This window comes from Centropristis striata, chromosome 8 (genome assembly GCF_030273125.1).
Source record: "Centropristis striata isolate RG_2023a ecotype Rhode Island chromosome 8, C.striata_1.0, whole genome shotgun sequence".
NCBI lineage: Eukaryota > Metazoa > Chordata > Actinopteri > Perciformes > Serranidae > Centropristis > Centropristis striata.
This window is the reverse complement of record NC_081524.1, coordinates 2,427,627-2,444,084: the sequence shown is the minus strand read 5'-3', so window position 1 is coordinate 2,444,084 and position 16,458 is coordinate 2,427,627. Positions and strand designations below refer to the sequence as shown.

Genomic DNA, 16,458 nt, shown 5'->3' with positions numbered 1-16,458 from the left:
TAGGTGAATGAAGTGGTCAGTGCGTGTTCAGCATATCAATATCTTACACAAATGTACAGTAGACACAAAGTCTGTTCCTCAAAATACACACATACCTAAGTATGAGTTTACACTGAGCTTATGAATACATGCTGTGCAGAATTACTAAGAAATGCATCAGGGCTGCAACTACCGATTATTTTCATTATCGATTAATCTGTCGATTATTTAAACGATTAATCGATTAGTTGTTTGGTCAATAAAATGTATAAAAATATCAATCAGTGTTTCCCAAACCACAAGATGACGTCCTCAAATCTCTTGTTTTGTCCACAAACCAAAGAGATATTCAGTTTATTGTCCTAAAGGAACAAAGAAACCAGAAATATTCACATTGAAGAAGCTGAAATCAGAGAATTTGGACTTATTGTCGTGAAAAAAACTGCTCAAACCAATTATTGGATTATCAAAATAGTTGAAGATTAATTTAATAGTAATAATAGTAATATTATTGTTTGATTAATCGAGTAATTGTTACCTCTCAAATGCATACTAACAAATATTATATATATGTATATATATATATACACACACACACACACACACACATATGTATAATATATATATAATATATTATACATATATACATACATATACATATGTATATTTATATTTCATATGTATATACATATTTATATATACATATATATATATATATATATATATACATATATATATATATATATATATATATATATATATATATATATATATATATATATATAGTAGTATAAATGTAGTATAAAATATTACAAGTATCACAAATTACATTTCCCATAGAAATGGCAACAAAGTCCCAGTTAATAACATATAAACAGCCACATGTCAGATCAGTGTTCCTCCATCAGCTGTTTGACAGCAGCACCACGTGGTCTCTCTGTTTACATTCTGCAGCGGGAGCACGCGCTCACAGCTGCTCGCTCTCTCATTGGCCTGACGTCACGTAGACCACGCTTCCGGGGGCGGGGCTGTCACGCGGAAGCTTGTTCTGTGCCGCGAAAAAGAAGCTGAATAACTCCTCAAAGTGCGAATATCGCCGCAAGTTTCCGTTAAAACGTGACAACGGAGCTCCCACGGAGCCGGTAGACTTTAACCGGAACGACCGGAAAGCCGTTAAACTTCACAAAAACCTTCCCGCGGCGCGCTGTCCGTGAGAAACCAACGGAGGCTCCGGAGAAACTCGGTAAAAACAACGATTAGCGGCGTTTAAACGCTTCTAAAAGAGCCGCGAGGAGTAAACAAACCGGCGTTTAACGGTTTTTGACACTTCGGGGATGTTCGCGTGTTAGAATCTGCGCCGAGGTTTGAACATTTAGCGCGTTTCTGTGAACCGGGAACGCGCATGCGCAGTGCGGCGCGGCAGGCGGATATAAGGATTGGCGCCGGCGCCACAGCTGATGCATTCATTCACTGACCACCGAGGAGGTAAGACCCCCGAAAACCCCGAGACCCGAGCCGGAGGGCACATTTAACCTCATTTATCTACTTTATTAACATTTTATTACCTCTGATGTCACTTTAGAGCTCACATGAAGAGTTTCTACCTTAAATTTGTACTTTTTTCGGTGTAGTTTGGTGCTTGGCGACTTTTAAATCAGGACAAGGAGGGAAACTGCAACCACGTCTCAGCTCTGGAGTTATATTTAAAGATATATCCTGTGCTACTTTCAGCTAGCATGACTTGTTTAACTATTGCATGTTTCTCCAGAGGAGTTTAGAGATAAATGTAGGTTTTAAGTGTTGTTTAGTTGTACAAACACAGAGACTGCTTTAAAAAATGGTCATTTTTAGATCAGATCTGTCTTTCTGATGCCTGTCGTCCCATATAAAGCAAATGTTAAGATGTCTGCATGTAAAAGCAGCTTTCAGCAGTAATTCGTCATATCTGAGCTGGCTGGTTATTGTTGACCTAGTTAGCAGTCACCCGGCTAAGTTTGCTAATTACTGTAGCTCCCCCCAGCACAACCTAGCCTCGTTGTGGGCGACTTTAATGGCGCTTAGTGGACTTTTTTAAAGGTTTGTGTTGATATAATGTGCTTGTTGAGAGTTTATTCTAGTAGCTGAGATTAGTTTAGAGCCGATCTGGTTGGTATTTGGGGGTCATTTTGGCTGGTTCCCCCCTTCAGGACTTGGAGCAGCTTCAAGCGGAGGCTGGGCTCAAATCCTCCCGCTTTTGAGCTTCGGAAATTGGCGCGTCTTTGAGTTTCAACTCTGAAATAAAGTGCTTTTAAACGCGTTTTTGAGCATTAAACTTGCCACACTGTCGCCTGAGATGTTTGTTTAGTGGCTGCAGGTGTTAAAGTTTGGTTCGATTGCAGCATTTTTGAGCTTTTTTTGTTTGAAATCGAGGGAGATGGCAGCCCCCCTCCCTTTCACCACACTAGCTTCACAGAGCTCTGCTGGCTAGTCTGGCTCTTTATTACCTCATTATAGTCTCTGATTAACCTGTTTTTAATATGTTATTATGCTCATCATGATCCTCACATGTGGGGCTTCAGGCTCCTGAGTCCACATTGATGTTTTTGGAGCCTTTTTGCCTCCATTTCCTGCAGCTAAGCTGTTCTAGAAGCTAGCTGACACCAGGTTCAACCTGTAAAATGTGTCCTGCAGCATGTTGGGCCCCTGAGGTCTCCAGGACCTTATGTTTCTCCTCCAGGACTTTCCAGGAGCCAGTTAGACTCTTTATATTAATATTGAAGTCGTTTTTCTTGGTCCTGGCCTGTTACAAGCTTATAAAGCCTCATAGGAGCAGCTCAGCAGTGACCTCAACATGGTGATTATTGGCTCCCCAACATGGCCTCAGGACCCTCAGACATTATGAAATGAGTCCAGGAGATCTGGGATAATTTGATTAAATACATCTATTACATGCTTATTCCATGTGCCTTTATATGTGCATTTAAATCTCATATATTCTCTTTTTCCCCTCTGTAGCGGAGCCATAAATCCAGTCATAATGTCCAGACGCAGGTAAGCAGCTTTAACTACAGTTGGACTATCTGGAATTAACACATAATAACTGCATTTTTATTCAAGATATCTATAACATCATTATTAATGTTGACTAGAGTTCCCTTTGCCATTCATGTGTGTGGTGACTTAATGTTGAATTATTCAGTTTAAGTTGCGTATTTCTTCACATAACTCCAGTTTGAGATATCTGAAACATCATAATGACTTAAGATATCTAGAATAGACAATGTAGATATATTGGGCTATGAACCTTGAATTAAGTTGCAAATATAGTCATAATTCAGATTCACATCACGAATATCTGCAACTGAATTGTAAAAAAAAAAAATGTAAAAAGCTGATATCTAGACATTTTCCATGGTTTGCTTGACAATGATTTTGGTTATTATCTATAAAACCATGTTAAATGTCCAGATATCAGCACTTAAATTAAACTCTTATGAGCTATTTTTGTAGTTATGATTACATTTGTCCAAACAAATGCAAAACAAAGGTGATCTAATTATTTTTTCTATGACTGTACATGTAAAAATGAGATCATACTTGGAATAATAACCTTTGATCACTAACTAAACTAAATGATTTCACTAAATTTTTATAATATTCAGTCGTGTTAAAACCCTTTAACTGTGACCTGACACTTGTAGGATTAGAGGAACTTTAGAACATCAACAGACACGACTGTTAAATAATGATATCAGAAGTCAGACTGTATATACAAATAGATTTAGTATAAAATGATAGAACTGGATGGAACCCTCTTATATCTTCTATTTGCAACATTTAAAAATCTTTATTGAGCATGATAGTGTTGTGAAAGTAAAAAATGGATTCAAAATCACATTTTATGTTGGACTGAAAGACTAAAAAAGACACAAAATGAGCAAAAAAGACACAAAATTACTAAAAAAAAAAGACCCAGACTAGATAAAGTGGTGAATAAAACAGTCCGTCTTGACTCCTGCGGGTCCGGTTTGACTCGACTGTTTTCCTCATTTCGTGTCTGAACTCGTTCTTTGTTTTTTGTCTCAGCGGTCGCATCACTCTGCAGGCGAGAGATTCAAACACACTGGAGCCCACCGCCAGAGTCCCTCTGAAGAGAAGGAAATCAGAGGTATTAATACTTATGTTTTTATTTCCACAGTATTTTATATACAGCTGCATCTCAATATTTTAAAATATGATAAAGTCAATTTCCAGTAGTTCAAGTCAAACAGCCCCAACCAAGTATTGAGGCCAACATTTCCATGTTAAACATACTTTTTAATATTTGTCTTTTGTAATATTACATTTTTTAAACACTGAATTCTAGGTCTTCATTAAATGTAAACCATCATCATTATAATTAGAAATTATTATTATTATTACAGCTCTTGTTATATTTTGGTCAACAACCTGATACATTTCTGCCTTTTCAAACAACATCAAGAGATAAAATCCAGACAGCTGAGTCTTAAAAAAATAGAAGACCTGAAAAAGAATTGGGGTTTCTTCTACTTTTAACCCTCTGAACCCCAACAAGCCTTTTCAGGCCTTTTATGTCACTGCTAAATGACCCAAAAATATGTAAAATGGCCTATTAAAGCTACAAAAATGACCAAAGATGCACAGAATGATCACACAACCACTTAAATTAAATAAATTAAGACATGAAATGTTTAATTCTGTTTGTATTGGATCTATATCCGGGGTCTCAAACCTGGGGACCGCTGGAGGCAGTGTCAATATGACCAAAAAAATACACAAAATTACTAAAATAAGACACAAAATGACAAAAAAAGGACACAAAATGACCCAAAAAAATAAAAAAATTACCAAAAAAATACACATTTAATAAAAAAATACCACTAAATTACTTTAAAAAAGGCACAAAATGACTGATTGATACACACAATTACTATAAAACACACAATTACAAAAAAAAGTAAATCTTATTTCCACTTTTTGAATTGGATTACTGCCATAAATAAACGTTTCTATCATATTCTAATGTATTGAGATGCAGCTGTAGATGTGAAGCTCTTTAATAGATTATTTGTTACTGACTCTCCTCTTTATTTTTAAATCTTCAGCCCTCCAAGAAAAAGCTCCAACCTGCTGCCAAGAAACAGAACTATGAGATCCAGGTTAGTGTGTCTCCGTGTCACCAATTGTGTGTTTGTGACTGATAAGAGTTTAGGTGTGTGTGTGTGTGTGTGTTATCAGTGTCTCCTCCCTTCTAGTGCAGCCCGTTAGCCCTGTTAGAAACTCCTCATTTTATTATTAATGTGCATTATTTTCACCATGTAACTGTCAGTAAAACCTTTCCGACCTTATTCCTCCAGCTGTAGTTTCCCAAACTGAAAGCATCCATTTATTCATATCAACAGTTCATACGGATGCTTGAAATCCTTGAAAATGCTTGAATTTTAATGTTGTATTTTCAAGGTTTGAAAAGTGGTTGGATTTTGGATAAAGTGCTTGAAATTCTTCTTCTAGATACTCATCTAAAACATGCAACTTACAACTGCTGTAAGGTCCTGGAAAAGCTTGAAAATGGACCTGGAAAGTCCTTGAAAAATGCTTGAATTTGACCACTCAAAGTATAAAATCACCTCATATTTGTAGATATCTTTGTTTATTTTATGCTTTTTGGCTCCATATTATACCCACACATTAAACAAAGCACCAAACATTAAATAATTATGTTATATTTACCTTGATATAGAGCAGTTAGTCAGGTTAAAGGTGTAGGTGCAGTTCCGTCTTTTCACCACTAGGTGTCACCAGCTCACCTGACTTAAGTTTACAGCAGCAAGAAACTCATGTAACCCTCTGAACACCAATGAGATGTTTTAGGGTGTTTTTTTTTTTTTTACATTCTCTTCTGTCCTTGTATTTAGCTGCAATAAATAAAATCTCTATAAATCTCTAAGTCCTGCAGCTCTTTGTGCAGAATCACACGGTTAGAATGACAGAAATCAGAAACAAAGAAATGCAAGTTGAATTTCTCTGAGAAATTTTTTTTTTTTTTAAATTGTAATAAATCAGAATTTATATATAAACACTTCTCCAAGTGCCCACAAGTGTCTAAAAAACAACAATGCAATATCACCAAGACGTAACATCGGCAAAAAAGATACAAAATGAAGAGAAAAATATGTAAATTGTAATGATAAATAAATAAGAAAAATGATGCTTGAAGTATACTGTAAATAAGCATTTTTCTGAATTTTGAGAGACAAATTTGACACTTTTTTTAGAGAATTGAGTCTTTTTCCAGTCAAATATTGAAATTTAAGCTCATATCTTACCATCAAAAGTTTAAATTTTCACCATAAATTGTTATTTAATCTCCACAACTGCATGTAAACTAAATATTTCTAGTTAAAATGAAACCAAACTCTTGCTGATTGTGGTGCATGGTGTGTTTGTGTGTGTAGAAGTGTTGGTCTGAGGACGGAGCGAGCCCCTGCGTCCTCATCGAGACGCCTCACAAAGAGCTGCAGCCTGCAGACCCGTCCAGCTTCAAGCAGCAGTTCATCTTCAAGAACGTCTTCATCAAGGCCTCGCCCATCCCCCGCCTCAGGTAACACACACACACACACACACATGTCTTTGTGTAGTTGTGAGGACCACCACTTCCCCTAGCCCAACACACACATTTCAGGGTTTACCATCTCTGTTAGGACCGTCCCTGAAATTCATACAGATGATTAATTAAGGCCTTTAGAGGCTATCCTAGCATTTTCTTTGTGAGGACTGGAAAAAATGTCCTCACAATGTTGGTATTCTGCCATGGGTTGGTCCTCACAACTATATGAAGACAGACACACACACACTGAGTGTCTCCGCCCGACGCTCCATTTAAAGCCTCGTTCACAGAGCTTTCTTCTTTAGTCGACACGTTGAAAATGAGCTGTGAACTGAGACAGTTTCAGTCTTTTATCAAAGTTTCAATATCATTTTAACTTAATCAGCTTCACTACCTGATAGGTTTTCACGTTTTGTTAATCTGCTTTGGTGTTTGGTGCAAAAGTTAAACATGCTAGAGCAGAAAAATATACTATTTAAAGTGAAAGTAAAACCAGAAAGAGGAACTAGAAGTAGCTTCAAGTCTTGTTATGTTTTGATCAACAACTTGATACATTTCCGCCTTTTCAAACCACATCAAGAGACAAAATCCAGACTGCTGAGTAAGTTTTAAATAAACCAGGACGATAAAAAAAATTTGAGGTTTCTTCTCCTTTTAACCCTCTGAACCTCAACAAGCCTTTTCAAGATGTTTTTTTTTTACTCACTGTGGCCTTGTATTTCACTGCAAATTACCAAAAAACATATTTAAAATTACCAATAAAAGCTACAAAAATGACCAAAGAGACACAAAATTACCACATAACAAAATAAAATGACCAAAAAACTACTTTAAAAGACAAAAAATTTCCAAATAACGACATAAAATGAGCAAATAACTACGTACAGTGCCCAATAATTCAAGAAAAGATGTAAAATGACAATTAAAAACCCACAATTACTAAAAAAAAAAAAAAAAAAAAAGAGATAAAATTACCAATAAATACAGAAAATTACCCACAGTAACTCACGGTTACCAAATAACGACACAAAATGACCGAAAAAAGCTGTAAAATGACAATAAAAACCCACAATTACCGTAAAAAAACTACTTAATATGACACAAAATGACAAAAGTTTTCATATACACATATTCTACATATTCTCTGTTTCAAGCCTCTCCTGTCCTCTCCTCTCGGGTCTGTGTAAACAGATTTTCAGTGAATATTTGTCACAAATGTTTTTAACAGGACCTAGATTCATATAAAGTGATTTTAAGCTTCGTTTTGGTCACTTTTTCTAATGGAAACATCCGTAACCGTTTGATACATTCAAGGACCATCGGAAAGGTCAAATTTCAACGATAAAGCCTGTTTTTACAGCTTCTCTCTCTCTCTGTCTCCTCCAGTTGGGCGAGCTCAGACGACGTGTGGATCAAAATGCTGAACAAGGAGCTGAAGTACGTCCACGACAAGAGTTACCTGCAGAGACACCCCAAGCTGCAGCCCAAGATGAGGGCCATCCTGCTGGACTGGCTCTTCGAGGTGAGGACCCAAACTAGATCAGCTGCACATATTTAACCCTCTGAACCCAGAGCAGCTTCACAGCGTTTTAATAACAATATAGAAGTCCAAATGTGTTAAATGCAGAGGTGGAGAATCTCCTCTTTATTGGACTAATAAGGGAATCTCTTAATCAACTCTGTTCAAATGTCTGTTGTGCAGAACACCAGTTCTATAGACGACAAATTACCCTAGAGCACTTGATTTGATCATTTTATTTTGCAAAAATTCCAAGTGATCAAGTGTTACAAATATATGCGTACATATTTAAGTAATTTCATTTTTGCAACCTCTGCTCTACCCCACATAATGACTAAAAAAATACATAAATGACTGAAAAAATATTTAAAAAACCCCCAAATAACAAACTTAAAGACACACAATCGGCAAAAGACTGCATTACTGAATTTCCCCTTGTGGATAAAGTAATTTTGAATTAAATGACAAGTTGTTACATGGTGTTATTTTTGTATTTTACTGCAAAATGACCCAAAAAAATGCATACATTGTGAAGTGATCAGCTGGTTGCTAACTGTGTGTGTGTGTGTGTAGGTGTGTGAGGTGTACTCGCTCCACCGGCAGACCGCCTACCTCGCTCAGGATTTCTTCGACCGCTTCATGCTGACTCAGGAGAACGTCAACAAGGATTACCTGCAGCTCATCGGGATCACAGCGCTCTTCATCGCCTCCAAGATAGAGGTCAGCTCCTCCTCCTCTTCCTCACACACAATTTTACAACTAAAATAAATGTGCAAAAGGTTTAAAAAAGGTGCAAAAAAACTGTCCGCGGTAAAATGACTGATGCATCTGCAGTTTTTTACCCCAGTGAAGAAATAAAACTAAGAAATGAAGTAAAAGCTCCATCATCTAGAAGGTTGAGCTCCAGCTGCCCCGTTAGTTTTCTGGTTCTTGTGTTGACTAACGTTGTTTTCTCTCCTCTGCAGGAAATCTACCCTCCAAAGATCTTAGACTTCGCCTACGTGACGGACGGAGCCTGTGATGTTTGGGACATCCAGCGCACAGAGCTGCACATCCTCAAGGTACGGCTCAAACACACACACAATGTTTCTGAATGAAACATAAAAAAGACTAACTTTGCAACGTTATTTCTACAACGTCACGATATCCTGACTCACATAATTTCACGTCTTTTTGGTCATTTCGTGTAATTTTTAGTCCTTTTTTCTTGTGTTATTTTAGGGTTTTTTGACAAAAAAAATTCTCACAAAATACCCATTGTGTCTTTTTCACGATATCCTGATGCACATGGTGCCTATAGATTCCTTTAGATCTTGTAGTTTCATATGATACCAGGATCTCCACTATATTCATAAAAGTGAGCCCACTACAGCCTCCAGATAAAGGAAAAAAAAAGTCAAATACTGATGCGGTCGGAACATTAAATATCGATACTTGTCGGTCATGAATCGATACAACCAATACACAGAGGTGGGGGAGAAACAAACGATGCAACATAGTATCGCAATATTTTGTGTGGCAATATTGTGTGTGTGCTGACGTGTTGTCTCGTTGTTGTCCCTGCAGGCGTTGAACTGGAGCCTGTGTCCCGAGACGCCGATCTCCTGGCTGAAGCTTTATTCTCAGGTTGAAGCTCAGACAGAAGGAGAAAACTTCCTGGTGCCTCAGTTCTCCCAGGAGACCTACATCCAGATCACACAGGTACAACACCGCTGCACCACCTGCACTAACCTCATGTTGCTGTTAAAGCCCGCCTCATGCTGACCTTTGACCCCTGTCTGTGTGTGTGTGTTGCAGCTGCTGGACCTGTGCATGCTGGACATCCACTCGTTGGACTACAGCTACAGCGTTCTGGCTGCAGCAGCTTTCTGCCACTTCTCCTCGTTTGATGTCGTCCATAAAGTCTCAGGTACGTTTATTTTCCCTCCTGCTGTCTGTAGGTTATTACAGCTGAAGCTAATGGAGCAATAAACTGCTTTAAATCAACCCATATGATAAAAAGAATTTAGGTTTTTCTACTTTTAACCCTCTGAACCTAAACAAGCGGCTACAGGATGATTTTTTTTTTTTACTCACTGTGGCCTTGTTATCCACTGCAAAATGACCAAATGCTACAAAAATGACCCAAAAAATTTAAAAATACCATTAAATTCAGAAAATGACCCCAAAAAAAGATGTAAAATGACCAAAAAATAAACTATACCATTACCAAATGACCAATAAAGGCTACAAAAATTACCAAAGAGACACAAAATGAGCACAGAACAACATAAAATGACCTAAAGAAAACTACGAAAATGAACAATAAATATAGAAAATTACCAATAAGACGTAAAGATGACAAAGAAAACACACACTTTAAAAAAGTAACGACACAAAATAACCCAAAAAAGATGTAAAATCTCAATAAAAAAAAAAACAATGACACTCCTGTCCTCTCCTCTCTGATCTGTGTAAACAATTTTCAGTGAATATTTGTCACATATCAGATTTTAACAGGATCTAGTTATAAAAGCTTTATTCTACATGTCTCATTAAAAGTGATTTTAAGCTTCGTCTGGTCAGTTTTTTGTAACGGAAACTTTCGTAACCTTTTGATACATTCAAGGACCGTCGGAAAGTTCAAATTTAAATGATCATGCCCGTTTTTACAACTTCTTTCTACCATAAACTGTATTTTTGATTCAGAGGGTTAACAGGCTTCATCCTCATCATATTTTAACTTATCTTTTTAAAATTATTGTTGGAGGTGAAATGTTTTCTTTACCTCCCGGTCCTAACCTGATTGTGTCCCTCAGGTCTGACGTGGGACGGCGTGGCGCCCTGCGTCCGGTGGATGAATCCCTTCATGGACACGTTACGATCTCAACCAACACCTCAACTCAAGAACTTCTCCAAAGTGAAAGCTGACGCCCGACACAACATCCAGACTCACGTGGCCTACCTGGAGCTGCTGGTGAGACACCACAGATACATGCACTTTATTTAGACTTTATCAAAAAGGGCTTTTCAACCAAAGACGGTTCCTGGCGGGTGGCCGATTGCAAAGACAAACTGTTATGTCAGGGGCTGGGGGGGCGGAGCTATCTGACCAATGAGAACAACTCTGTGCCTTTGAGAGAGACCAACTAAAACTAACCATTCATTGGCTCGCTGTATCATTCATTGGATTTGTTTTACTTCAATGTGATTGATAAGGACCAACACCGGCGTGCAATAACCTATGGCTAAGCCCCGCCCCCTCCACTCACTCTGACAAACAGTCAACATTGGGTGACAGGCGCTATGGCAACCATCACAGTAGGAGACATCTCACAGGAGGCAGTTGATCATTTTTGGAGACAGATTATATATCATCTCAAAGTCACCAAAGGGCCATAACTATGTATTGTATTATATTAGTATTTACATCAATCATTCAGCACAACATTGCTAACATTTGTTATCTCGGTTATTTACAGATAACTTGGAGCTTAGCTTCATTAACTTAACGTTAGTTAAGTTAAGCTAACGTTAGAGATGTTGCAGATAACTTTACCATCTCTACACTGCAAAAAAAGCCGACTTGTATTTTTTGGCCTAAAACAGTGATTTAAGTTGGTAAACTTGGAAATATAAATTATTGACATTTAGGGCAATAATGTAAGTTAGCACAACAAAGGAAGCCAGTTGTCTGCTCAAAAACAAGTTGGTGAGTTGTTGTTACTTATATCTTTAAGTTGGGGTTCACAACAAGGGACAATAGTTCTGATAACTCTTATTTCTTTGTTGGGAAAGTGGTGAAATTTGGTCATTAGCGAAAGCTAGCGGCTAACTGATGCTAGCGGCTAACTGATGCTAGCGGCTAACTGATGCTAGCGGCGCTGCTTGTTACAGCTACAAGAGTAGCCATTAGCGTATCAATGCTAACTCAGAATTGTGGTCGCAACATTAGCTGACATTTCACAGCAGCGTTACAATCGTGCCAATTCAGCACATTGCAGAAGTTAGCAGAAGTAAGGATTAAAAGTTATTACAATGTGAAATTATAAGTTCAAAAATCTGAAGGCAGAGTTGAGCAAACTCAAAAACAAAACTTAAAATATTTAGTTTAATTGTCCAACTTAAAATTTTATCGAAGTTTGTTGTTGAGTTCACCCAACTTTTCTTTTTTTTGCAGTGTAACATCTAAACTTCTCTATCAGAGTGACAACATGTTGCCTCCAATGCGTTGTTGACTTCCCTTAGAACAGATGTAGACATCCTTAATTTAAACCACGTTTAGTTGGTGTTGTGGTCCACCATAACTTTATCCAGAGCAGACGCTGATCTGGGTTGAGATGTGGCTTGGGAAAGGTGTTGGAGTTATATGTACCCCATGAACACCGTTTGATCATTTTAAACTTAAAATCTCAAGAAAAAACATATAAAAACGAATGAAAACTGACATTCTCTGCTTCCATGTCCATTAAAATGCATTGAAGTTAGTTAGAGTGTATTGGTTTAGCTATGCACACTGTGATTGGCTCATCACGTTTGGGGGCGGGGCTTAGCCATAGGTCAGTTGTTCTTGAGAAGCTGCAGTTTAATCGTCACTAAAAACTCACTTTGCATTTGTTTTGTTGCAGAGGAAATCTCAGGACCAGCAGCTGGAAACGCTCGACTGCCAGCTGTCGCCGGTTGCCGTGGGAGCCATCCTGACTCCGCCCAGCAGCACAGAGAAACCAGCCAATCACTGAGCAGGACACGCTACCTCTCCTCCAATCAGAACGCAGCGACTCCACCGGACACCAAGACATTTTAACACACAGACAAACTTCATGTAGCACGTTTTTATTTTCATTTTAAACACTACATCTGATTCCTGTCGCTTCTATTTTTTTGGTTTTATTTGGTTTTTATTAAACTCGTCAGGGATCTTTTAGTCGGAGTTTCGCTCTGCAAACGTCTGGTTGTTCTTTTAGTTTTTTAAATAAACCGTCAGGTTTGAGAAGAAACGGAAGTTTTTGCGGTATTATCTGGGAGTTTTACTGGTGCTATTCTTGACAAACGGAGGCTTTAAATGCTTCCAGATGCAGCTTCAGTCAGATTCTCAGGGAACATGAACTGTTTTACTACATTTCATCCCACTCTGAATTAGCTTAGTTAAAATTATTAATTATTCTCCCCAAAAATCCCCTGAAATTGTGTGCAAACTTGCAGATTCATGCTAGTTATCGTACTGTGTGTGTATCTGTTTTTGCTCTGAGCCATAAAAACAGTCGGACACTTTATTAGCTGTGTAACATCCTGGAACCTGCAGGTGTACTTGAACGCACCACGCCTGTTCCCGTGGCTCAATAATTCCCTTTTTTTAAAATTAATTATTAACGTTGCAACCTGGTTGCACGTGCTTGTTACATTCCTGGGAAACTTGACTTGCAAAGGAAATCTGCATACGAATTGTGCAAATTATTTTTCATTTTTAAGTGCTTGTATTTATTGATAAGCCTTTAGTGTGTAAAAAGTGTCTGTTTATATGTAAAAAAAAAAAACAATCTTCAGTGATGAATGAGCTGTTTGATCGCTGCCAAAGGCAAAAGCTATTTATGATTTAGCTCTTTGTTGATGAATTCCAGTTCCTGATGACATGTTGTACACTAGCCTGAACTTTCTTCTTCTTCGTGCCTTTTATATTATTAAAATGAACTTATGAACTTACGCTGCAGCGAGCCAGAAGCTTGTTGAACAAACCTGTGACTGTAAAGCTGAAACCTCCACGGAACAAAACAAACCACCACGTCGACTGTATGTAGATGGTAAAGAATGTATGTTTTTGTAAATAGAGCAATTCAGAAATGTGTAATTTTTTTATATTACAGTGGTTTAAATAAATGAAGTGAAATAAGATCATGGTTGGTGTTTTGTTTTATTTTATATCTGCATGAACAGTGTGTTATAGTTATTACATTGACTTGAGTTTATTCATGATAAATACACAACTGGAAAAATACTTTCAACACCATATTATAGATGACAAATTAAATAAATAGTATGTCGATTTTTGCTGAATTTTAAAATGTCTAAAAATGGCCCATTTATACTCTGTAGATACTCGTAGTATAGTTTGTCCGAAAATGACAGAAAAACATCATATTATGAGATGTCCAAAATTTGAAGGAAGAGGAAAAAGTCATACTATAGCATGTCGATTTTTGTCAAAAGTGGTCAAATTTTAAAATGCTTAGAAACACTAAAAATGGCCCAATTATAGTCTGTAGATACATGTAGTAGTATAGTTTTCCCAAAAACGACAGTAAAACACCATATTATGAGATGCCCAAAATTTGAAGACAAACAAAAAGTCTTAGCATGTCGATATTTGTCAAAAATGGTAAAATTTTAAAATGCCTAAAAATGTTAAAAATTGCACAATTGTACACTCAAGACACATGTGGTAGTAAAGTTTGTCTGAAAATGACAGAAAAACACCATATCATGAGATGTCCAAAATTTGAAATATGAAAAAAAGTCATGTCGACTTTTGTCAAAAATGGTCGAATTATAAAATGTCTAAAAATGCTTGAAATGGCCCAATTATACTTTGTTGATATACTTCGTAGCATCGTTTGTTAAAAAATTACAGAAAAACACCATATTTTGAGATGTCCAAAATTTGAAGAAAAAGAAAAAAGTCGATGTCGATTTTTGTCAAAAATTTTAAAATTTTAAAATACCTAAAAATGGCCCAACTATACTCTGTAGATACATGTAGTAGTATAGTTGGACCAAAAATGACAGAGAAACCACTCATTTTGAGTTGTCCAAAATTTTAAAAAAAAAGTCATACTATAGCATGTTGATATTTGTCAAAAATGGTCAAATGGTCAAAATGCCGAAAAATGCTTAAAATGCTTAAAATGGCCCAATTACAACAACTCTGTTGATGCTCATGTTAGTAAAGTTTGTCCAAAAACAGTAAAAAGCAACAAAAAACATCACATTATGGGATGTCCAAAAATGACCCCCTCAAGAAAAAGATGTCCAAATTTTGAAATTTGTAAAAAAAAAATAAAAAGAAGTCATACTAAATTGTCAAATTTTGAAATGCCTAAAAATGCTCAAAATTGCCCAATTATACTCTGTAGATACATGTAGTCATATAGTTTGTCCAAAAATGACAGAAAAACACCAGATTTTGAGAAAAAATCATATGATAGCATGTCGAATTTTGTCAAAAATGGCAAGAATTTTAAAATACCTGAAAATGCAGAAAAGCCGAATGTCAAAAAATTTGAAAAAAAAAGTCATATGGTCAAATGGTCTTATTATAGTCTGTTGATACATGTAGTAGAGGGGCTTTTGCAGAAATAATGACCATCATTTGTTCAAAAATGACAGAAAAACACCATATTATGAGATGTTCAAAATCTGAATTATGAAAAAGAAAAAGAAAGTCAGCTGCATGTCGAAATTTTTCGTGAAAAAGTCATAAAATTTTTAAAAGCCACGATACTCTCAAAATGGTCTTATTATAGTCTGTTGATACATGTAGTAGAGTGGCTTTTTCAGAAATAACAGAAAAACATCATATTATGAGATGTCCAAAAATTGAAGAAAAAGAAAAAAATCATACTATAGCATGTACATTTTTGTCAAAAATGGTCAAATTTTAAAATGCCGAAAAATGTTAAAAATTGCACAATTATACACTCATGATATGGTGTTTTTCTGTCATTTTCGGACAAACTTTACCACCACATGTGTCTTGAGATGTCCAAAATTTGAAATTTAAAAAGAAAAGTCACACGATAGCATGTCGACATTTTAGTGAAAAAGTCAGACATTTTTTGAATGCCCCGATACTCAAAATGGTCTTTTTATAGTCTGTAGATACATGTAGTAGTAGTAGTTTGTCCAAAAATGACAGAAAAACACCATATTGTGAGATATGAGTGTTTTAAAAATAATTTGTTTCATGTTTTTATGTTAAATCTCCATGTTATTATTATTATATGTTCACAAGTAAAGAAGCTGAAGAGTTAAAATCAGACCTGATGGAGTCACTTCAGTCTGAAGCTTCACTTCATCAGCACACGTGAAGAAAAACACTCTGGTGTTAATGAGACACACACACACACACACACACACACACACACACACATTCTTGTACTTCTATCTTTGTGAGGACCCTCATTGGAACAGTGAATTCCCTTGCAAGGTTATAATAGTTTTGGATTTTTCATTAGTTTTATTTTTAATTTTGTTGTGAATTTTTGTTTTCAAATTCAGTTAGTTTTAATGAGTTTTTGGAGTGAGTTTGCTAGTTTTAGTTTAGTATTTATTAGTTGTAGTGTTTTGTAATGGGGTATTTGTTGGGTGGGAGATTAAAAGA

General features: G+C 36.5%; 1 protein-coding gene across 1 annotated transcript; it reads left to right on the top strand.

The window, feature by feature from the left end:
- The first annotated feature begins 1,018 nt into the window (after nucleotides 1–1,018).
- ccne2 (cyclin E2) lies at nucleotides 1,019–13,973 on the top strand. Its single transcript, XM_059338267.1, has 12 exons — nucleotides 1,019–1,464; nucleotides 2,974–3,009; nucleotides 4,045–4,126; nucleotides 5,085–5,138; nucleotides 6,435–6,580; nucleotides 7,973–8,108; nucleotides 8,679–8,825; nucleotides 9,071–9,166; nucleotides 9,672–9,806; nucleotides 9,903–10,014; nucleotides 10,904–11,061; nucleotides 12,713–13,973. Exons 2-12 carry the CDS (start codon nucleotides 2,996–2,998, stop codon nucleotides 12,821–12,823), a joined length of 1,191 nt encoding a protein of 396 aa, XP_059194250.1. The 5' UTR covers nucleotides 1,019–1,464; nucleotides 2,974–2,995; the 3' UTR covers nucleotides 12,824–13,973.
- Nucleotides 13,974–16,458: the final 2,485 nt, after the last annotated feature.

Excerpts from the sequence above, each read along its gene's own strand:
- ccne2 (XM_059338267.1), top strand. Across the intron at positions 4,127-5,084 it reads TGAAGAGAAGGAAATCAGAG|CCCTCCAAGAAAAAGCTCCA; the intron begins GTATTAATACTT and ends TTAAATCTTCAG. Across the intron at positions 11,062-12,712 it reads TGGCCTACCTGGAGCTGCTG|AGGAAATCTCAGGACCAGCA; the intron begins GTGAGACACCAC and ends GTTTTGTTGCAG.